Here is a 25,105-nt window from a genome sequence, read left to right as displayed (position 1 = left end):
ACCTCTGTTCCAGCATCAGCGAGAAGAAGTCGAACTACAAAAACAATGACAATGTGTGCTCTAATTTATGTGATTTCTCTCATGGGTGAGTAATTATCAAAGTTAACTGAATTTAATTTTGTCTTAAATTGTTGTTTGTTTTGGGCTGCAAGTTAATTAGATCTGTATAGCCTTCCATTTTCTTGTGGAAAGCATGTATCTGAAGTGCCATTAGCTTTGATCTCCCCCAGAATATAAACGGCTATTAAATTTATGTCTTTCTTCGGTCCACCGAATTCTCAGTGAAAACGATTTTGTTGCACTAGCTGCACTAGTTACAGCGTGTAGCTAGAAAAGTTAAGTTTTCTTGTGCAGGAGTTGAGTTTAGTCAGTTTTAGCATTCAGGAGTCTGTTCAGTTCAAAGTTTTATGGGCGCATCTCGTGTATTTAAACTTTAGGTGCAGGCAAAATTGTAGTCTGGCGATAAACATAAAATCGTTTAAGACATTTTTACTGCGCAGGTTATGTCACGGGGAGTTTCCTCATAACAGGTGCTTGCGCTGCAAAAGTTGTTGCAACGTAACTGTCCAGTGCGCGTAGATGCAGTTTTTGTCTATCTGGTTAAGATAGATGTATATGTCTCAATTTTTAAACTTATGGTAAATTTTAAAATTGTCCACGCATAGACACTGCCAGGAAGCGTTTTTCGAGTTTTTAAGTTGTAATTCACTTTTTCTCTTGTTTACATCGTCGTACTCATCACTATTATTAGTTTTGCTGCTAAATTTCACATTTGTGAATCAATAATGACACACATTATTAAGAGATGTACCACATTTCTGTAATCTGTATCGTTTAGAAACACTTATTCAATCGTATAAGGGAAAGTGTAGCCTGTATGTACTGTAAATTAAATTATATAGAAAATTACAGTGTTCTTTAAAATTATTTCCTAGCATATGAAGTAGGTATCACTTTGGAAAATAAATCATCTGCCACTTTCAGTGCTGAAAAAAAAAATGTCAGTACCCGTGGAAAAATGAAATTCCTTGCCGTGGAAGTTTTTGATGCTGACTTGGCATGGGATACTATACGAGCTCATTCTGGTGGTTCTATTTCTTGAGACATTGTTTTAATAACACTGTATCCCCCAAAGCACAGGGTGGTACATTTGGAGAGTTGCTGAATCCCTACAGCTGAAGAGATGAAACATCTGCCCACTTGCATTTGTTGTGGTCTGGTATGTTATATGCTGCAGAGCATGAACTCTGTGTTGGCAGAGAAGATGACCCCGGTACAGCTGATTATGAGGATTCAAGAACTATTTAATTAGAACTGGGAGGCAAGGGGGTATTTACTTAATTTAATAAGATGTGTCACATCTGTCTCAAGGGAACAGCAAGTTCTGTAAGACACGTGAAAGAGGCGTTTTAATCATTAGAAGAAAATACTTCAGCTCAAAATAATGATTTACGGTGCTGGGTGAAATTCCTAAGTCCCTTTATGAAGCAATTAAGTTTTGATCTCCCAAAACAATAAAGCCGTGCGAAGAACACATTTATTTTAGAGGTGGTAGTGCTCCAAATATTTTTGTAAAAAGGAAAAAAATGATAATGTGGTAGTTAAAATAAAAATGGGCATAAAAGAATGAACGTGAATCACCAAAGGAATTTGATTGATTTATTCAGTATTTTATTTTCAGAGTAATGTTTTGTCAGACAGCTTTTGCTTTTTTAAGCCTGTGTGGGATTGTTTTATTTCTAGTATATTGATTCCTGACAATATCTCCCAGCCTTCCATAGTCACACTTTTAAATTCATACCCGACATTTGCATTTAAATTAAATGACAGACATCAAAAACTGATTTCATATCAGGAGGCCAAAAGCAAATTTTTTCCTTAATATTTTCCATTAGTTTAAAACACTATACCAATAAATCACACACACTGCAGTCAGAAAAAAAACACTTCATTGTATTTATTTTTATCAAGCCAACTTTAGTTGACTCAAAGCTTGTATGAACTCAGACATGTTTTTTTTAAATACATATTGCATAACATTGTGCAACTAAAATGTATAATCGGTGCAGATTTCGTGGATCAATAAATATTTATTTTAGCCACTTTAGAAAGAAAATTAAATAAGAAAATAATCACAAGAATCTGACCTTTCTTCAGTCTGTGTTGGTTTTAGAGGTATGCTAAGTCCTGATATGATGTTAGCTATAGGACACTTTAAATTCCCAGTTATCTTTTTCACTATAAACTTTTAAGAGTGCACAATGTTTTATTAATGTATGTGGCACACACTGAGTAAATTATCTTTATGAAGTGTTCCTGTTTTCTATAACTTGATTAGCTGAACCTCCTTTTCTGTATTGAAAGTTTAGGAATATACTGTGTTTGGTTCCAACACCAAAAACAGAATGGAGCAGACCAAAACAGAGAAAAATAAACTTTTTTTAATTATCATGCAGGGTTTACTGGGCACACACACTCATGCAGAAAGCTGAAAACTCCACAGTTTCATTATTTCTTCTCTTCTTGTGTCTGGACTCTATGCGACATGAGTTTGTCTTCTGAATTTGAAGTTCAGATCAAAGAAAAGGGCACTTCGTGTCTTTAAACAATAGCCTTTATTCAAATAGCTTGAAAAAGCAAAACATATAAAATGTTTTAAGGAAAGTGCCAACTTGTCAGTGCAAACAGTGAAAATAAGATGAGAGAGATGGAATTCAATAGCGGTAGTTCTGGAAAACAAAGCACTTTGACAGCCGGGTCAACAGCAAGAAGATAACAGAAGTACCTCTAACAGCCATTGAACATTTTTAAGCCAGTCTGTGCTGAGATGGATCCAAAAACATTGGATTGGCTCAGATGTGACAAATGTGGAGGGGACAAAGCTATCAGTACAATTTTGAGAGGAGGCCGTGTAAACAAAAATAAGGAGGTGGCAGCGTTAGAATCTCCAAGTCCACAACAGCTTCAGGTGTTGGAGAGTGTAGGAACTGAAGACAAAGTAAGTGGACAGATGGACAGGGCAATTTTTTTTCAGAGAAAAAAATGGATCCCAACCTTGTCTATATATTTCTTTCTTTCTGAATACTTGATCAGGCATATTCAGCATAAAGTCTTTTATCTTATTATGATACAAGGGTGGCAGGGTGATGCAGAGGTTAGCATTGCCGCAGGCTCCGGATATGGGGTGCTATCTGGGTGGAGTTTGTATGTTCTCCTTGTGTTTGCATGGGTTTCCTCCAGGTGCTCCAGTTTCCTCCCGCAGTCCAGAGATATACTGGTAGGTGAATTGGCTTTAGAGAAAACTGACCCTGGTGTGAGTGTGTCTGTGTCTACAGCAAGTGTGCCCTGCGATTGTCTGGTGTCCTGTCCAGGGTGTGTTCTTCCTTGTGCCTGTTGCTTGCAAGATGACAAAAATAAGAAATATTCACATCGGAATAGATGTTATATACCCTATATTTATGGTATTGTGATTTATGTTATGTTAAAGTCTTATATATATATACATTACACCATGTAGAGCATGTGACATTCTTTCCAATAAAAAGACTTAGAACAATGGAAAGCAAGGCTCTGTGTCACTAAAGCTGATATAAGGAGAGGTGTGGTGTGATCTTACTAGTACTTCCTTCAGCTACTTAGAGACTTCCCCCCGTGTATCTAGTCAGTCAGTAAATGCCAGTAAGTCACTTCCTGTGTGTATCCTAATAATCGCATATTTCCACGTATTATTTTCTTCTGTAAAGTGTACACGTTTTCCCATGACCTGCACTGAGATGGGGAAAGTGTTCCACTCAGGGTGCCATCTCATTCAATATCTGCTGGGGTAGGCTCTGGCAGCACTCAAATAACACAGCGGTTACTGAAAGTGGATGGATGGCTTTCGAAAACAGTGTACGATTTAAGCCCCAAAATCTTGCTTCGAGAAAAAGTGAAGCAGGTATTAGGAATATTGAGAACTTAAAAGGAGAGTCTGCTAGCCGGCAAAGACATACTTCCTGTTTTAATATTTTTGATTATTACAGCCAGGATGCTGCTAGAAAGAGACTTGGGGGCTGAAGGGTTGTGCAAATGACACCGGTTGCACCTTCTGACCCCAGAGAGGAATCTGGCAGTGCCATATCCTGACTGTAAATAGCCTTTAAAGGCACTACCTGTTGTGACTAATGATTAAAGTGAATTAATGCTTCTCAGTGTGACACACTCTGCACACACCCCTAACTTCATTGTCTTTTAAAAACAGCGTTTTACACTTTGTGCCCTTACATTCCTGAATACTGGCCTTATCTTTAACTGTAGGGTCTCAGCTGTACAAAGACGACCCCTTCCTTGGTGGGACGGCTGAATTAATCTCTGTTTGAACCTCTGAATGGAGCACCATCATGCTGATGCTCACCAGGAGGTTCTATAGATACTATGTGTAATTTGACTAAAAAGATTTGTCACACCATGACGCTTCATTCAAAGAATATCCTCTCTAGTGCAGTCACTTTGCAAAGAGAGGCATTGTTATGTGCTAGCTGATGAATTGGAATGTTTAGTCATTGTAGGGTACTGTAGAAGTGATACCTACATTTATTCATTCATTCAGAAAATGGAAATGGGAATGTAATTAAATGCTTTAGGGCTATAGTCACAAACCTTTTAACTAAAAAACAATTTCTCAATTTTTCCTGCAATGTGAAAAACAAAGTTTTTCTAACTGATTGTCAAGATGAAAGCAGTTACAAATTGTTTAATGGTCCTGTAAATCAGCTGCTGATTCTTAAAACATAATAGTATCAACCTTCTTGAGTACAAATGCTTTCTTTAGACTGTTGGATAATCATGGTTATTTGAATTTAATGGTAATAAAGAACTAGAACTTTTTGTGTTAGGGTTAAATATACAAAAATAATGAGATTTTGTTTAGATTCAATTTACAGTATTATGTAAAAATATGTCTTGTTTCAAATAACAGAGAGATATATTAGCATTTAGTTTTTTAGGTGTTTAAACTAAATTACTGTAAGAGACAACATTTTTGGAATAAGTTTTTGCTGAAGCAAAGAGGAGCCGCTGTCTTTCATTGTTTTACGTCTGTGCCGAAACACTATTTTTACAGCAGAACCAGGAAAAGGGACAATTGAATTCCCTCCCTTTAGTGGTGTCATTCTTTAATTGTGTATAACCAAGCCCAACACAAAACAGGAATGAGTTAACGCCTGCTGTGAATAAACAGGACCTCACCATGGGGTACCACCTGAGCTAAATCTTTCTTGAACACAGAAGATTAATTACAGTTTGACCTTAATTGTTTCCAGTAGTAAAAAGAGAAATGTTCCGGGTTAAAAAAAACAGTTATGTTCCTGTTATTTGCATACCACAGATGTTTATTGGCGTCATTCGTGTACTTTGTTTCTTTAAATGAAGGCAACTTAATTTAAAGGACACAACTTGACTGTTTATTTTATCGTCATTTATTATCCGTTTATTTTTCACATGCTTTCACTTTCTTTGTCATACTTTAAGTTACCTCATTTAATAGAAAATAGAAGTACATGTGCTAATTGTAGATATTTCTAAAATAAAGTGAAACTGGGAAGATACTTTAAAATAATGGCGTATTAGCATATACATGTCATTGCAATAGAATCAAATTACAATATTTATTATACAACAGAAAGTGACTGTTAAAGCTGTAAAGATTTCTTAAATAGGCAGCCTATAAAATTACAGATTTTATATGTCTCACGTTCATATACAAAGCCATTTACAAAACCAAACATTAGCAAACCTAAGAAAAATTACAAAATTAAATTCTAAATGTGTCTTAATGATCACTGAAATTCATTGTTTCATCCTGCAGCATAAAGTGGATGAGGGCATTTCATGAATCAAACTGAATTCATGGATATCATAGACATCAAGTAATTTATTTTAAATCGTAGACTGATAAAACAAGCACGTACGACAGAAGAAAAAGGTAGTTTTTAGAGTGAAAAGAAGGTGTTATAATTAGTAGAAAGAGAAAAATTATCTATCCTGATTTCATCATTGACTCATCACAGTCATATCAGATCATAACCGAAGTAGCCTATTCCACTGAGTAATAGAATCCTCTCAGCAAAGGAAGGACAAGAAAATACTTTTCAGAATGGCTCTCTCACTATGGTGTTATAATCTATTCTGTAGTCTATTAAAATAACAGGGTCTCTAAAGGATTTCCTTTTAAACTGAGCAGTAACACTAAACTTACCAGAAATTTCTATAAAGAAAACAGGGCTATGTACTGTACTGTATTAAAGGTGTTGGTAGTGGCAAGATTAATTGGTATTTGTTAGAAACAGGTGAAATCAAAACTACAATCCGTGAGAAGAACCAAGGAAACAAGTAAAAGTCACTTTTTTAATCTTTTACACTTCTGTAAGAAGCAGGTGTTTTTGATGCAAGGCAGAAGACCAAGATAAGGAGTTTGGAATGCAGATAAAGGAGTTTAAGTACTGATAGTATCAGGGTGAACATTTTCCTTACTAGTTAAAAACAGATGGCCTGGTATTTGAAAAAGTAAATAGGGATTATCTAAAAGGTATGGAAATGGAGGTAGGTTTGGGGAGTGGAAGTAAAATTGAATGACTGTCAGTTATGTTTTTGAATGCCTGTGTGTCATCAAATATTATATATTACCCATACTATTTCAGTCCCCTTGTCCTTGTCATGGTGACATTGCTATGAGGCCTTCTATACTTTAATTATATTTTTTTAATATAAAATTAACCTCAATGAGAGGTTGAAGTGAAATAACGGTTCATAGACTTTCCTGTTCTGAACTACGAACAGCAAGAAGTTCTCCACAGGCAAAAAAAGCCTGAACACTAAGGTGCTCTGGCTGAATTTCAGCCCAAACACATCGGCAACGCTGTCCAGGACTTACACAAGAAGTGATAACAGTGCGGTTTTCATGGGCCGTCTGTTTATGTGGGGAGAGTGATGCTGTTCAATGGCCCTGATCCTCAGACCAGAGAGGCTGTGTGAGGGCAAGCCCTGTGATCGTGCAAGCTGGGACCACACATTTGAGGGCTTCCTTTTTTCGGGAGCTGTGAACAGAGGGAGAAAGGAAAGAAAAACTGGGAACACTGGATCACGTATGGGAAAAGGGAAAGAGGAGGAATCTGGTATGTTACATTCCTAATCTAATCTTGAGTCTGGGTCAGTGAATGATTACCGGTGTCCAAAAAGGAAACAGAGAGAGATACAGATAAGTAAGGGAGGATGAAAAAAACCCCATGTATTTCAATACCAAGGTAGAATCTAAATTCTTATCATTTTAATAGAAATGTTCAAAATTTGACATTGAAAAGAACACTAAACACCACAAATCAGTAGGGAACTACTCATGCTGAAATTCCGAGCTTGGTTTCTTGTGAAAGACTCCCGGAGAAACTACTGCGGGGCTGTTCACAAACTGTCTGATACACTACGGTGGTAAAGGTTGTCACTGTCATGAGCTGCCTTTTTGATACAATAATTGCATTACTGCTTACGTTTGCCTGACACTCATTTTTATCATTATTAATTTAATGTAAAGACGTATGGTAGTGAAATCTGGAATCTGCGTTCATGGCTGATGGTAATGTTGGCACAAATCAGCTTGAACTTTTAATTAAAAGGTTGTCAGGAGAAGGGCGTTTATCATATCTTTCAACTTGACTTTGTCAGCCCGACTTTAAACTTCAAAGTGATCATTTTCCCTTTTTATAACAATGTATAGACTGTCGTTGCGACTGCAACAGCGTGGATCATGCAAAATGTGTTTTCTCCCTTTTCCACAAGTTTCTCATTTAGAGAGTTTCTTTGCTTTTATGTCAAAACAAATCAATTAGAATTCCTCAAGTCCTTACTATAGCTAACTTCACCATCAGCTCCATAGTCAGGCTTGGGGACTCATTTACATACTGTCTGTTATTGATGGCATTGACATTTGCAAGTGACTTTCTGTCACTTTTATTGTGCCAGTATGACATGATCGTCCTGTTATTTATCATAACAATAGTTTTATAAATGAAAAAAGAAGCTGTCATAGTGTTTTAACTGGAGCAATATGGATATATTATATTAAAACTATTCTATATTTTAATTATATATAAAAACAATGCTAAGTTAGGAAAAAATATTTTGGACTTCTCCTGGAGGGTCATCTTGGTTCTTGCTCAATTTTCCAGTGAAAACTAGTGAACATGGATTCAACAAAAGAGCCTGATGCCACGTTAGACAGTTTGCAACCATCATAGCACAGACGTAACATGTGAGCTCAGATGATAAGGTTATAACAATGCGCTAATTACAAGCATCAAAGCTATTTTATGTCTTTTTTTCCCCAAGAGCCAGGGCTTATCAATGAAAGCCTCTTCTCTGAAACAATGACTGTGTCAAATGGCCTTGTTTAATTGCTGAGTAGGCAGCTGGGTCGGTCTTGATATTATGTTAGAAAAGCCTGAGGCTCCAGATCTTATCCGTATTTATTGTTTAAATAGTCCTTAAAAACCTCCGCCTTTATAACCATTTCTGTTAGACATCAGAGTATTGGAATGGAAGCATATTTCAGTATAATGTGAGTTTTTCCATATGAACAAAGGGGAGAGAATGAAGGAGATGTGTCAACATTACTGCTTTGCAGCCTGATCGAATCAAATCTGAAAGTCTGGGTTTGGATTGAAGACCTCTAAGGAAAGCCAGAGTGCTTTTGTAAGTGGCATTGGTGGACCAGTCTTCCCTCTGAACTAGAATTTCCAAATTTGAGCACCAGTAAGGTGGGATCATTATGCTGTAGGATGTGCCATCATTTGAATGATACTCTAAACAGAAGTCATAGTTACGTGACAATCAAACATCCTATGGAACTGGTCATAAGAATAGGGGTGTCCTGGCTAAATTCTCATTTGGCCTTGGGTAATCTGGCTTCTCCAAAGTCCTCCCTTAATTTGACTGATGTAATGGCTTCTCGCATCTCCATCACATTGGCTTTATAGTGAGACTGCTAGTGTATAGTGTATAGTGTATAGTGTATAGTATACAATGGCTGCCATAGTAAAAGGTGCTGCACTTAAATGGGGAACAATTGGGCCCCACTTTTAACGAGGAGCACTTTCAGAACCATTGGAGTGAAAAGCTCCATACAGATACAGTTATTATTTAGATCTACTGCAGATACATCCAGGTACAAACAGAATATGCAGTTTGTCACTGTGATACAATAGAGTCCATCTTATCATCCATTTTCTACACTCTAGATGCAACATCTGTCCATTGCAGGGTACACAATTTGACAATTTCCTTGTAGCCAACCAATCTACCAGTATGTACCACTTGATTAGAGTCCATATTTATTATTGTGCTATTATTATTGATTAAATTGCAGCTATGGCAATATGTATAATGTTGCTTACTTCACAAGGAGATCAACCTTAAGTCTAACAGAATTAGAGTTAAATATAAAGTTCTTGGTGGCTCGTGCTTGACCATTACATCATGTGGGCACCCCAAAAGGTCTTGAATATCCATTTTTAATTTAGTTGTCATTCAACTGCTGTCCTGTTTCATCTATTATAATTAAATATTTAGGAAATTACATTTATCGATGTACAAATTCTTCAGAAGTCACCACATTATAGAAAAGTTTGGACTGAAATCTCTCCAGAGAAGAGCATCTAGAAAGATTCTGGGGAGTGTTTCTAGAGAATGTCCTACACTGACATGCTAAAGGAATTTGAATTATTTTGTTCTCGAACAGAGAAAACTACACTGGGACCCAATACAATTATTCTAAATTCTCAAAGGCACTGACAAAGTCAGCTCAGATTTCTTTAAAATGAACCGTGAAACACAAATCTACCAACTCACCAACATGGGCTGATTGGCCTCCCCTCGTTTGTAACTTGTTTTATGTTCTTATGTTCTTTTAAAGACTTCAGGTAAGCGGTCCTCCACAGGTTGGGGGTTGCTACGTAAGAACCCACAAAAAATCTGAATCTACCATTTTTAACTGTACTGTCCATTGCTAAGAAATTTGAGACTACTGGTATAGTGACAAGCTTGTCATGAAGAGGAAGCAACTACAGTATGTCTTGCCACCACAAGCTGTTATACAAATGGTTCATGAGGCAGCCATAAGGCAGCAGTCAGAGATCTCCAACGCAAGCTGCCATCTTCAGGATACAAAATGATGACAGCTCACTTCAATATTGGCTGCATAAGTGTAGGATTGGCTGAGTTCAAGGAATAAGCTTCTTTTAATGGCCAACCACAAAAAGAGGCAATTCGGGGTTATCAAACCACATCTGAATGACAATTGTAACCATATTTTATAGTTGCAAATATGTTATGTCTTTCTGGACATTATGGCTTGGTGTAAAAGAAGGTGAAGCAGGGAACACTCCTGCCTTCTGTGAAATATGGGAGTGTCTGTTTTGATATAGGGTTGCTTTGGTCCTGGGGCCCTTGCTGATATACAGTAAGAGGAATCGTGTACAGGAACACAGGACATTTAAGCCTTACAGCTGGAGAACCTCTGTCACGAAAAAAAAAACTTATGGAAGCTTGGAGTAAAATGTTGATGCTCTTACTGTATTGTAATTCCTGATTGTGTCTTGTGCAAAATGCTTGTGGAGTAGCATATATATAAAAGACCGCCTTTGCTGAGGTAAGAGGAGATCACATGGATTTCTGTAAAAAATGGCAGTTTGTGAATATTGCCATTCCTGGTCCAATAAGTTTGATACACACAATAATGAACATTCTGTTCTTCCTCTTCTGTGGATTTCACCCAAAAATGTTACCTGAAGAAAACAATTAGGACAGCCATGCTTTCTCATTCTATTTAATCCAATTACAAGATGTCAATGTGCATGTTTGACCAAGTTATACAAAATTATATGCAGAAGAAAGGCACAATGATACATTAGAATCTGGTTTTTACATAATTAGAAAGGTCTTGAGGGCTGCATTGGGCATCATTCATAGCACAATCAAAGGAAATCTCTCAGCACTGTTACAGACCCATTTCTAAGGATTTGAGGCTCCACCAATCCATTGGCCAATTGGTTAATATAAATGGAGAAAGTTTAGGACCATAGGCACTCGTCCTTCCAAAATCTTTTCAAGAAACTATCAGAAACTGCTAGAACGAGAATTGTGTTCATGGACAGATGACAGGGAGAAAACTTCTGGTCTCCATAAAGAACATTGCTGCTTGTCGAAACTTTCCCAAAGTGCTCATCGATGATCCACCAGACTGCTAGAACAATGTTCTCAGAGCAGACGAGATAAAGGTAAAACTCTTTGGCCTCGGTGAGAAACATTCTGTTTGGCAAAAAAACAGGTACTGCTTTTGAGCAAAAGAATCTCGTCCCAGCCTTCAGGCATGGAGTGTGGGATGTTATTGAGCTGCTTTGCTGCCTCAGGACCTGTGTGGCTTGGCATTATTGACACAAGCATGAATTGTGCATTGTATCACAAGACTCTAGAGGAGAATGTCAGGCTGTCTGACTATGACCTGAAGCTGAACCTAAAGTGGATCTTGCAGCAAGACAATGGTCCTAAACACACAAGCAGATCTACAAAAGCATGGCTACAGAAGAAGTGTCATAGTTAAAGGCCTAAACCTCATCCAACATTTTTGGCAGGACATCAAGAGAAGTGTCCATGCAAGCCTTCAAATGTCACAGAATTGAAATGAGGAAGGATGGGCCAAAACCAATGTAAGAAACTGATCAACAATTAACAGGAAATGTTTAGTTGCAGTCAAGGGGGTTCCACCCGTTACTGAATTTAAAGGTTCACATACAAGGGTGGTGGCACTGTGGCTAAGGATCTGCGCCTGTGGCTGGAAGGTTGCCAGTTCAAATTCTGCAGCTGGCAGAGCAATCCTACCCCATTGGGCCCCTGAGTAAGGCCCTTAACCCAAACTGCTCCAGGGGCGCCATATAAATGGCTGACCCTGTGCTCTGACCCCAAGCTTCTCTCTCCCCACCTGTGTGTCTCATGGAGAGCAAGCTGGGGTGTGTGAAAAAGACAAATTCCTAATGCAAGAAATTGCATATGGCTAATAAAGTGATCTTGTCTTATCTTTGTCACGGATAATAAATGCTGCAACATTTGAGCATAAATAAATATTGAAGGAGTTTTGTGTCATTTGTTTCATCAGGTTAACTTTATTTAGTATTAGCACTTCGCTTAAAATCATTACAGATTTCAAATATGTGAAAATCCTAGGAGGTTCACAAACTTTTTCTCAGCACTATAACTATTTAAAGGCAACATGCTTTAAATAGACAAGGCAGGCAAAATGTTTTGCAGTAACTATTTTTGATACTTTCAGTTTTTTCAAAGAGATTTAAGTTTCTTTTGTGATTACATAGTAGGATTTACGCAAGACATTGTTCTAAACCTCAGGAGACGTTTTAAGAGCTTCTAAGCAGGCTTGCCAGCATTGTTAATATTTGGTTTGTTAATGTGGACGGAATGGGTGTGTTTGACATCATTTCCTAGGTTATTATTCCAAACATCCTGTCCCCAAAAATAGATGTATAAGTTCAGTTCGTATAGAAAGAGCATTAGAAAAGGAAATGACACATTAAGTGAAAGTTCTATTAAAATGGTCTGTCTGAAGGTTAATGAACATTTTTTTGTAAAACTAAAATAGGTGCTGTAAAGCAAAGTCAATATCTATTACTCAATTAAATATTATTAAAAAAGAAAACACCTAGAAACTTGTTTAGAGACTACTATTTCCTGTGGATAGTTAATTTAGAGAATTTTTGCTACTTACAGATTTGTAATTCATGGATTGACATGCCAAACCCACTCTCTCAGTGCTATATGATGAGGTTTTGTTACTGCACTTTCCTGATGCCTTCATATTCAGTACATTGCCACATCACGGTGTTAACCCATTCCCCTAATAATAGCGCTTAAGAGAAAGGTGAATGATACTGCAGTCAGTAAGAACTAAAGGGGAGAAATGATGGCTTGAAGCAAAGTTGAATTATTAGGTCAGCTTGCAGTGGACTTAATGCTTAGTGGTCAGTAGGTCTGGTACATGCAATGTATAGCATTTAGAGTAAGTTGAAAGTGGTAGGCTAATGTGGGTTGCTTAAGTTGCTTGAGCAGACACTCATCAGCTTCCTTTCCTCTCCTGAACAGTCCCCTGATCTTATACTCACATCATTACCTTTCTCGTAACTTCATCTGAATGCAATCTATTCGTAAAATGGGAAAGAATTGAGTATTCTGTTTACAAGTGACCCAGCACTTTATTTTGTGGAGGTATGGCCTAATATATCTCAGCCAACAGCCATGTCACCCTGCACTGAAGCTCAGCAGGTGTGAGCCTGGTCAGTAGCTGGACGAGAGACCTCCTGGGAAAAACTAGGTTACTGCTGGAAGAGCTGTTAGTGGGGCCAGCAGGGTGTGACAATCCTGAAGTCTGTATGAGTCCTAAAGCCCCTTTATAGTGATATACTGTAAAAAAAGGCACCATCCTTTGGATGAGCCATAAAACCGAGGTCTTGACTCTCTGTGGTCATTAAAAATCCCCGGGTGTTTCTGGAAAAGAGAGGGTGACTCTGGTGTCCTGGTCAAATTTCCCAGCTTTTACCAGTTATGGACTCCTAATAATCCCCATTTATTAATTGGTTTAATCAATCTGTTCTCTCCACTGATAGCTAGTCTGTGTTAAGTGTACTAGTGCAGTATGGCTGCTGTCGCATCATCCAGGTGGATGGTGCACATTGGTGGTGGAGGGGCCCAATTACCTGTAAAGCGCTTTGAGTGGAGTGCCCAGAAAAGTACTATATAAGAGTAAGGAATTGTTATTATTACAAGAAATGTTGGTTTAATTTAATATAAAGTGTGTTAAATTAAAAGGTTTTGTCCTTTTATCATTTAAATATATGTGATTTATATATATTATATATGTACAGTATGTGTAATTAATGTGGAATTTTGTCACTTTTGTCCATTTGAAATAACTCAAACCACAGTCTCTGTAGTTGATGATAGAAATTGAATTCTTATTTCAACAGACTGAGCTGTAACTCTTGTTTTTTAGGGATGTGGAATTTATGTGAGACTACACAAAATACTACTACTACAGGAACCCCAACAGCCCCAACCCCAAGCATTTCAACTAATATTAAAACTACAGCTACTCTAATACCAGTAAGAACTGGTGATCAAACCACTAGTTCCCTTGACAGTTCAACCAGGATGACCAGTAAAACAACTGCTCCTTTTATTTCAACGCCGATTTCAGTGAGTGTCATGTCTGCAACATCAAAACAAATAAACAGCACTCCACCTTCAATTATCAACAATACTTCTAGTCCTGTTATTTCTACTACTGCTATTGCAAGAAGTAATACTACTACAACTGAAGGTCCTACGAGTAAGTATAGGCATTTATAAATTCTTTTACATTTAAAAATATTAACTTTAATTATGCATACATCATTTGTAATTTCTTAAAATGGACATCATTAGAAGGAGATTAGAATGCTTTTGCAAAACATTGTGTATATTAACAAATCAATGAATGTTAGATGAAGCTCCATTACTCATTACTCTGTGTTTTCTTCTATATAATAATAATAATATGAGAAATTTAGGGTAATAAGAATATAAACTTAAATATTTTCTGAATATTCTCAATTTTTTAAAAAATTGGTCACTTGTTTTTAATCCAAGTGTCCATGGCTTCATGTGAGACAACCTCTCACCCCCATATATAAATAAACACTATTCTGTTGTATCAAATATACCATCAAATTCTAGAGGAACAAAATGGGATATAAAATAATTGTGTCTACCTGTATTGGGATGTTTAAGATCTTTTGTTAGCTGAGTTGTTAAAAAAATCTAAAACATTTCTTTTTCCTTCTGTGACAGCAGGAAAAGCTACAGATCCACTGCCGTCTATAACTATAGAGACAGCTTCACCCTCTGCTAATTCATCAAGTCCAACTAATTTAACACCACTGTATAACGATACTGAAACAACAAAAGTAACCACAACTGCAGATGTGACTACAAAACCTTTATCAACACATTCAGATCAACCTACCACTGTAAATCAAACAAAAGCTAGTGTAGATCAGACTACAACCATCTTTACTACTGATTCAAAGCCAACCTTAAAAACTACCTGTACGATGACAACATCAAAAGTCTTCGTTCCTGGAGACAAATACGAGGTAAGATAATTGCTGCATACTAATATACTAAGAGATTATTTATCTTTGTAAGTTTGTACTCAATTACCAAGGCCCTGAGCAGTTAACCTGTAATAAATTAAGCAGAGTCTGTGAAGAATGTTGAACTCTCCAATGAAACCGATTTTTTTCTGTCACACATGGAGTGAAAGAATGCTTAATTTTATTATACAATATTGAATTATAAGTAATATCTGAATTTAGTGATCTGTAGGTCCTAACACTATGTGTTTTGAATGGACTTTCAATCCATGTATTCAGAAACCCCTCGTTTATTCATTTACACATGCATTTGATATAAAATGGAGAACAGGAGACACTTCTTTAGCCATTTTGCTGTGAAAGTATGGAACAAAATACCCAACCATGCTGTTGAAACCAGTACCCTGGCTTACTTCAAGAAATAGCTGGAAGACATCCTGCAGTTAGCTAGCTATTAACTGCCATAGGAGATTAATAGGTTTGAAATCATCCTGATTTTAAGCTTTCTTGTGCTCTTACGTCCTTATACAGTATGTACTGCAAATGTTTGAACAAGGTGTATGCTTCAAGTCCCAGGAGTTCCTCAGGTCTGCGTTTATTCATGTCACTGATGTCGACCAGTCCAGATAATATTGCTACGTATCCATTCAAGTTTTGTTTTGATAAGTGTTTTGTATTTCTAATGCTTTTTGTTCTCTTGTCCCAACAGATTCACTATGAACCAAAAAATGCCACTTTGGTAAGAAATTGAGAGGAAGTTTTCTTTTTGCAATTACTAGTGGAATCAACTAAGAGTTTCCATGTTTCATTTTGCCACTGAAGGCAAATGACTATCAAACATTGAATGGTGTTTTACATGCTGAGCTTCAAGGACTATGATTGGAAAGAGCATTTCGATGTTGCCAAGAATTGTTTCTTGTGGGTGGCACAGTGCCACAGTGGTTAGCATTACTGCTTCACCGTACTGGGGCCCTGGGTTTAATTTCCAGACCAGGGGTGCTCCCTGCATGGAGTTTGTTTCGCCTGTGTTCACGTGGGTTTCCTCCCAGGGTCCAAAGAGGTTAACTGGCTAGGAAAATTGGTCATACGTGTGTGTGTCGGTGTTTCCGCCTTGTGATGGACTGGTGTCCTGTCCAGTGTGTCCTGTGCCTTGCACCTGTTGCTTGCTGGGATAGGCTCCATCTCCCCTGCAACCCTGAATTGGAAGAAACTATTGGAAAATGAATGAATGGATGGAGGTTTCTTTCAGCACTCTGGTAACACAGTTGAGAGTTACTTGTGTGAGAGGGTATTTAGTTGATAATGAGATCCTTGACATCAGTCTGGGGTTTGAACTACAGTACATACACTCCACCTGTTATCTTATATTTATTTCATTTTGGCAAGCATGGTGCTGTACCATCACCATTGAAAGGCCATGATATCTCATAATTTATGGAAATTTGTTGCAGTACACATCCATTGTAAATGTGGCATCAAGCTTTGCAAGGAATGCAATCAGAGTATGGACTATTAGAGACAGAGATATTGTGTAGTTTTCTTGTCTTCCTAAAGTACAATTTAGTACAAGTCATATAAGTGATTACACAGGTGTAGAGCTGAGATTTAGGCTGGTGAGAGATAACCTGTGCTTTACAGAAAACATTTATCTGGACTGGGAGAGAACTGGATAAAAAAACTCCCACGCAATAAAACTTCATTGTGGTTAAATAGTTTATTGTGTATCTACCACCATAATACTGGGGTATAAATGCTTGTGAATATAATATTTAAAATGGGTAGTTTTGTGTGGAATATATTGAGGTAGTTAGGTTCTTGAGGCTCACGAAGCAGGATTAATTTTATCAGTGCTATTTGTTTTTGTCAATTTGAATGGCCACTTGCTCTTATCTTTTAACTCAGCTTTATTTTTACGTTTTGTTTTTATTCAGTTACAAAGACTGGAAAAACACCATCACATTTAAAATTGTCCCACACTCATTTGGTGGAAAATACGCCTTCATGGAAATATTTAGTTTTTTCCTTAAGTCACATCCCAAAGGGGACATTTCTGTTAGCAGCAATGAAAGCTGACATTCCCTCTTCAGTTTAGATATTCAGCGTACAATAGATAGAATAGGTTGCACTCCAGTGTATTGAAAGGAGCTATTTTTACCTTTCTGTCTTTTGAATTTGTGAAGCATCTGCAGTTTTTGATTAAAGGAATTACCTTTTTAAACTTGATGCCACAGAAAGCATAGAATATTACTTCGTAAAGCAGACGAAGACAAACAAACTTAAGCATTCTACAGATCAAAGAAGCCCCAAAGGAATTGGCAGAGAAAGTCTTTTGAAGATGGAGGAACTTGAGTGCGAATATGTAGTACTCATTTTGCAATGAATTTCCATCCATCCATCAATTCCATCCATCACTTTTCTAACTACTTAATCCAATACAGGGTTGTGGGGGACCTGGAGCTTATTCCTGCCAGCAATGGATGCAAGGCAGGAAAACACCCTGGACATAAGGCCAGTCCATCACAGGGCACACATGGACACAAATACACACTTATTCACACCAGGGCCAATTTTGTTCCAGGAGCCAGTTAACCAACCAGTATCTTTTTGGGCTCCAGAAACTGGAGCACCCTGAGGAATCCCACACAAACAGGGGGAGAACATAAAAACTCCATTCAGGTAGCACTCCAGAAATCAGACTCTTGACCCCAAGACCTCAGCAATGAGAGGCAGAGATGCTAACCACTATGCCACTGTGCCGCACACCCATTCTTCAATATTCTGTTAGAGGATGCCAAATTTGTGGAGGTTTTTCAAGGGCTGGGTTGCCTTGAAGACCAGTCAAGGGAAATGTTATTTAGCCCACACTGAGGTATAGGAGTCCAAGCTCATAGCTCATAAGGAATAATGGGAATGCAGTGATAAATGGAGATGGTTGTGTAGTGTTTGGTGACATGGACTCAGATATTGACATGTTTGTCCATGTGTTTCTCTTATTTTCCATTGTATCTAGAGCAATGAAACAAGAAAACGTGTGAAAGAAGAATGTGACAAGTGGAGGAAACACCCTTCCCAGATCTGTGATGCTCATATAACAGTTTGTGCAAATGGAACAGTACATTTTAACGACATATTGTTACGCGGTGGGATTTCCCTTTTTTCTATTTTAAAAAAGCTAAGGGCTTTATTTAAGATATTATCACTTTATTGGCCATATACATTTCTTGTATTAAAAAAATTGTCTTTTCACATACCCCAACTTGTTCTCCATGAGACACACAGACAGGGAGAGAAGCTTGGGGTCAGAGCGCAGGGTCAGCCATTTATACAGCGCCCCTGGAGCAGTTGGGGTTAAGAGCCTTGTTCAGGGGCCCAACGGAGTAGGATTTCTCTGCTGGCCGTGGGATAATAACCCACAATCTTCCAGCCACAGGCACAGATTCTTAGCCGCAGAGCCACCACAGAGCCCCTTTTTTCTTCAGATGAAAAAATATAGTTAATATCACAATCCCTATTTTCTTACATTTGGTTATTTTCTACTCTTTGAAGTTTAAGTAGACTATGTGTCTTTATTAGTATTTACATGTTACTCATGTTACTCGTTTTTTTGTAATACTAGATATTACATCAAGACAGGCCATTGTTTTTTTTTCTGATTTTGCACTTGATAAAATTACAGTGTGAAGCTACTTCCACAACAGTTTGCCTGAGTAAAAATAGTATTTTAGCCTCTAAACTAATTAGTATTTTAAACTACACAAACCAAAAACAGTAAAAAAAAGTTTCACTCTATTACTATTTCAATATTACTATTCTATTTTTACTACTTGCTACTCTTAACAGTTTTTACCATATTACTATTGACAGAAATAAAATATAGTGGCATTGTTCTCACCATGGAATATTATCATACGGTCTAAATGTTTTTTTATGTTTTTTATTTTTATTTTGCTGCAGTGAGTCCTGAAGAGCTGGAAAAAATCAATAAGGTGTGTATCCCTGTATACAATTACTGCTAATTATTTCCTTTATTTTTTTAATAGAGTAACAAGTGCCTTGAGCTTGCCAATGAACATATAAGGAGCAAAACTATTTGTTGTGTAAGCAGATTTTCTGTCCAACACTTGATTTTAAATATGATATTTTAATACTGACACAACTGTGATGTCTTTAAAATGTTTGGCTCCTTGACATCTGTTTTTAGGCTCTATGTTACCTACTTTTACTGTATCCAGTGTACAGGACATAATTATTCTGCTGTATTATTTGAAATTAATGTCTTTTTGTCCTTTTCCTTCTATGACACTTTTTCTTAGGACAATGGATCTTCTGACCAACGTTTATCTGGTTCTACTCTGACACTGACTGCTGTTCTTGCCTCCTGTGGTGGACTACTGCTCATAATTGTTGCGTTCCTTGTGTGCATTCTTTGTCAACGGAAATCCTATAGGAAAAATCAGGTGAGCAGCTCGTGGTTTTAAATGTAATACCTTTCTTGCATGTGCGTGATATAACCTACCGTACCTACTGTAGGTCAGTTTTACTCTTTACCAGAAAAAATATAGTGGAATAAAAATGTCAAACAGAAATGTGTAACTAACCATACACCTCTAACCCCTTGTTCTGTTTTTACTGACATACAGACCAAAAGGTTCTGTTTGTCTCCTCTTTTGGTTTTACACAAACATAGTGACTGGCCTGAACTTCAAAGATGCACTGTTCCCAGAAAAAGCTTTTATTAGACATCACATAGTGCTATATGCCTTCAGTGCTAACAACAGTCATTATTGCTATTTTGAACAATTTTATTAAATTAAGACCTTCCCTTTTTTTCAAATGATATAATTGAATAATTTCACCCCTTATATGATTCTTGTTTTACAAGTCTGTGACCCATTTTTACAGACTTATGAACATCATTAAATGTATATCTTGCTTACCAGCTATCTATGGGTTTAATGAAAGTTAGCAACTACACTGTAACCTAGGAGTTAGCATGCTTTCCTATATGAAAGCTTAACTTGCTATACCATGGTAAAAAGAGTGAAACATGCCAGTGTAATCATACTAAAAGCACAGGTAAGGTATAGTGATGAACTGAAAAGTATTATACATAAATTAGAAAATGAGATCAAAGCCTTAAAAACACTGGGAAACATTAAAAACACTGGGAAAATAGGAAAATATTCTGCTCATTTAATGCAGCCAGCTTTCATAATGGCCCTCTCCACAGACAGCAATAGTTGTTACCTTTAATTGCACTGCTTTTCTTACTTTGAACTTCCTTATACAAAGCACAAAGAAGTAGTTCTACATTTACATGATATTTTACCACATTAAAAGAAACTAAAACAAAAAATAGATTTGCTGCTCATGAAAATGAAAAAAAACTATTTATTGACAGGCAGAAATTAGAAAAAGAAAAAATTAACTCATAATAGTGTAGAAAACTGATAATATTATAAGTTCAGGAAAATTTCTATACAATTGTATGCTTTTTTTACCTTCATAATCTTGAATAAGTTTTGTAAATCATCTAATTTGCTATATGTAGTGTAGTCGTAAAAAGTTAGTAAAGAGCTCTGTGAGAGTTGGCTATACGAAAAATGGGTAAGAATTGTAGAGAGGTAAGACTGTATATGTGATCTGCTCTATAAATGACCTCTCTTGGAAGAAAACTTCTTGTTTCAGCAGTTTGAGATCATTAGACGCCCAATCGTTCATTCTCCATTTTTGACCAATGCGGAGCTGAACTGTGCTAATGTAGCGGAGCTAGTTTGGACGTGGTGACGTCATCGGCCTCTCTGCGCGTAGCAGGGACCTCAGCTGCCTGGGCTGAGGGAGGTCTCCTTTAGCTCATGTGGCTGGCTCCCTGTTGCGTTATGCCGGAGACCCAACTTCGTTCCCCAGGTGCTGCGGGACGAACCGGTGGGGTGAAGTGGCGAGGGCATGAGCCCGCGACAGTCACACTAAATTCAGGAGCTGGTCCAATCCCTCTGGTCACTTCTAAGAAGCAACAAGCTGGCTACAAAGATCTGAATCAACTATATTTAGCCTCAGCAATGGCCAGTGGGTACCACAGGGCTGGCTCAGCAGGGACTCTTGTCCCTGATCACTTTGCATTCAGAATGTCTGGAGAATCAGAAGCTATAAATGTGCTCGGTGCAAGACCACAGCCATATTGACAACTTGGACTTGATCTGCCAAACTTCTCAAGTCATTATATGCCAAATGAGAGTACCGCAGTGAACATAATATTTCCAGTTCTTTTGACCTAAAGATACTCATCATATACTGAATATATAGATGTGATAACCCATTGAAAGTTTGTTCGAAGCTGGCTTTATGCAGCTCTGTAAATCCTGCGCTACCGTATATTGGAACACTGGATTGTAATTCAAAACTCCAGAAAAAAACTGTTTCACTTAAGATGAGGAGTGTTGTACTACTTCTTCTTATCTTGCCTAATTTATACAGCAGCAACTGACTGAAGAACTGCAGACAGTGGAAAACGGTTACCATGACAACCCCACCCTGGAGGTGATGGAGGTTCATCCTGAGATGCAGGAGAAGAAGGCCAATTTGCATGGGGAATTTAATGACAGCTGGATAGTCCCCATTGACAATCTCATTAAAGATGACCACAACGATGAAGAAGACACACACTTGTGAAGTGCAGCATGTTTTGGTGCAGAGATAAAAGAAATCAGAATCAAGGAAGAGTGGAGAAGATAACACGTTTCAGCATAAAATTGTAAAACCATTTTACATACCTATATCTGGATATATACATATACAGTATACAGTACCTATTGCACTGCAGGTTTGAATCTTGCAAACAAAGTCTATTTCAAAACCTAGCTTTTGTAGTCTAGTAGGGGTTCTTGTTCTGAAACAAAATGCATGCACCTTCCATGTGACTGGAATGTGACATTTGAAGTATTACATCTGACCTCAGTCCCCGAGTTTGATACATGCAAGAGCAAAATCATATGTTCTTGTTCTAATTTGATATAACTCAGTGAACACCTACATTTTATTGTTACTCTTACCGCTATATGTGATATACCATGCTGCTTTAAGTATTTTGCAAGAGAATGCAATTTCTGAACACTAATATTAGTATGATTTTAGCTGGGTACATGTCTACATTGTGGACAGTACCCTCATTAACTCCATGACATCTGCTAGCAAGTAAAACTGAAACAAGGGAGAGCTGTGCTCTAATTTGGAGTTTAATGTCTTTGCACAGTTAAACCAAGGAAAAACGATGCAGCCAGAAGCCTGGTAAAGTTGAAGGGCACATTCTGATTTGTTCTGTAGAAAACTTTGAATAGAATCTTGACTGACTTTTGAAGACCTGTAGCAGCACTATTGGTAGGTAATGGTAGATATAACTTATACCACTATAATTTATATAACAGTAGTCACGGTTTAATGTATTCATGTACATTGTATTTTCTTTTTACCAAAAACCTTTGTCATATAGAAGCTAGACTTCTTGTGCTAAAAATAATTAGAATATTAATGTAACATGGTTTATTTCAACACTATTTCAATATGAATGTGTCATGCAGTATTTCCAGATATATCTGTTGTTCCCAAGGTGGAGCTGTTTGTGTTGACAATGTATGCAGTTTTGAACTGTGCATCACTACAAACTTTTGCAACTTAGCAAAAATTAGTTCAAGATGTAAATTATCTTTTAAGTGCATGTTGGAATCGAAACCATTATCTCAGTTTTAAAGCTTGAGATGTAAGAAAGATTTTATGGCACCTTTTTTTTTTTCTTTATACAAAGCAGAAATTTAAATTTCTCTGCAATGTTAAATACGTAACCTCTTGGGTATGAATACTTATTTTGGAAACAGTGCACCCAGGGATTTGTTTTAGATGAGCACAGTTGTATAACTCGCAGTTTGGGGAGGTTTACTGAACCGAAGATGCTTTGAGTTTATGTTTGGAGTTCTTTGTCCACGCCAACATTCAGAGCATTGTTTCAGGAATTTCTGCCTTTAATCGTTTATGAGATTGATTATAATCTTAGCCCTCTTCTTTAAAATTTGTGTGAATCATTATATTGAAAATAATAGAAATTCTTATATTTAAATATAAACAATTGGTACCTTAACCTTCACAAACACCTTTTAAGAACTGAAAGCAGGACATTTTCACGGCACCCTTATTTCAGTGGACATGCCTTAAGAGGGAAAAGGTAGTGGTACAAATTAGGTACTTTAAGGATGATTAACACAACAGTCACTCTGTCAACAGTCAAAAACAGAATGTCCAGGGTCTTAGAAGATTTCCTGCTGGCTTCTACTAATGTTCCGTTTAAGCCTCTCCTTTTCATTACATGGCTGACTACTGACTTCCTCTGGCCTGTAACTCTTACTACACCTGGCAGTCTTCTACTTATTCTGTACATTAAATGGCCTTTATGAATCTCAGGGTGTATTTTTACATTACTTCACGTTTGTGTATATACAGTTTATATATATATATGCACCCACACATTTCTATGTATGCTACAATGTTCAAAAGCGAGTAACACCACACAGTGCAAAAAAGATTGACATTGCTTTGTCATTGTTTTGTTTCACAATAAGATGTAGATCTTAATCTGCTGTACACTTAAAACAAACCCTTGTGCTGTTCCTAGCACTTATGCTTACCTACACACAGACAACAGCAACTGTTGTATTTGAACAAACACTTTAAAGGATCATATTCAAAATGTTTTTAATACAGAATCTATTTAGCAGAATAGTTTTAAGTATGTAGAGTGAATATATATATACTTATACTGTACATATACTTTTTGCGCGTGCTATACTAGCATAAGAACAGATGTCTGACACACTGGAATCCCCACTGACAACTGAAACTCACGTTTGATGAGGACAAGGCCTTCTTCCGTTTTTTACTCAAACCAATAAACCTTTGTGAACTGCGTTTGGTCGAGTGTTCTTGGCATGGCACCTTGTTCTTGACAATGAACCCGTCTATTAAGATTGTAACAAAAACCTTTTGCATTTAATTTTCTTAATCACTTAAAGATGAGAACTCTCTTTAGACCAATTAGGCTTAAGGATCAACACTATACCAAGGCTAACCTTCATACCTTACCTATTACAGTTTACAAACACCATTTTAGAAGATGAGATGACCACTTTGAAATATGTTACTACTAGTGTAGTTACCAAATATCAAGTGCAACTACCAATTCTTAATTGAACACAGTATTGTATATTTTTCATTAACAGTTTTGAAGGATGAATCACTGGTCTTACTAGAAATTACTAAGTGACTGTAAGAGTAATCGTTTGACACTATGGCACTGTAAAATGAACACGACTGAAATTGTTCTCCTAAGCCAGGGCAACCAGGTTCCTGTTGGTTTAACAGAGGAGGAGGGAACACAACTCAGTCCTGAAGGGTGTGATAGCATCTGGATACTTTTCCAGCCAAATTCTTAATTACCTAAAGGAACTAATTATTTGATTTGTCTTTCCCTTGTTCTTTAGAAGCTGGAAATCCAGAGACCGATAGTTGGTCTCTTTTTTAGTCTAGTTGGACCCATTTTTGAAGCATCTTTAAATTAGCATTTAATTCAGACCTGGATACAACTGGATCAACTTCTTAACCACTTATTTAGTTTATGTCCAAGGTAGAATGAAAACCAGAAACAAACAAAACACTCATAGACCAGAGCTGCATATCACTATCCTAATGCGTAAACGATTTATTTATTTGAACTGACCACATCCTTGCCTCTGCTCTTGAATAAGACTGTTATAAATACAGCTTTTATGTCCAAATCAGAAACAATTGCATAAAATAAAACAATATACACATTCACAAATCCTAGAGGGGAGGTTACT

The 25,105-nt window shown here is 37.1% G+C and overlaps 1 protein-coding gene across 1 annotated transcript; it reads left to right on the top strand.

Annotated features, from left to right (window-relative positions):
* On the top strand, positions 1-24,168 carry podxl (podocalyxin-like). Its single transcript, XM_088645400.1, has 8 exons — positions 1-85; positions 14,084-14,419; positions 14,920-15,224; positions 15,934-15,963; positions 18,235-18,364; positions 19,179-19,210; positions 19,538-19,681; positions 21,699-24,168. The coding sequence occupies exons 1-8, from the start codon at positions 46-48 to the stop codon at positions 21,891-21,893; spliced, it is 1,212 nt and encodes a 403-aa protein (XP_088501526.1). The 5' UTR covers positions 1-45; the 3' UTR covers positions 21,894-24,168.
* Positions 24,169-25,105: the final 937 nt, after the last annotated feature.

The sequence above is a fragment of the Lepisosteus platostomus genome, chromosome 9 (genome assembly GCF_059453375.1).
Source record: "Lepisosteus platostomus isolate fLepPlt1 chromosome 9, fLepPlt1.hap1, whole genome shotgun sequence".
In the NCBI taxonomy this organism is placed as follows: Eukaryota; Metazoa; Chordata; class Actinopteri; order Semionotiformes; family Lepisosteidae; genus Lepisosteus; species Lepisosteus platostomus.
Note: the sequence above shows the minus strand (reverse complement) of the source record. Positions and strands in the feature narration are given on the sequence as shown.

Bases quoted from the DNA above. Each gene is read 5' to 3' on its own strand.
- podxl (XM_088645400.1), top strand. From the start codon at position 46: ATGACAATGTGTGCTCTAATTTATGTGATTTCTCTCATGG. The intron at 15,225-15,933 runs GTAAGATAATTG...TTGTCCCAACAG, and splicing joins TTCCTGGAGACAAATACGAG to ATTCACTATGAACCAAAAAA. The intron at 19,682-21,698 runs GTGAGCAGCTCG...TAATTTATACAG, and splicing joins AATCCTATAGGAAAAATCAG to CAGCAACTGACTGAAGAACT.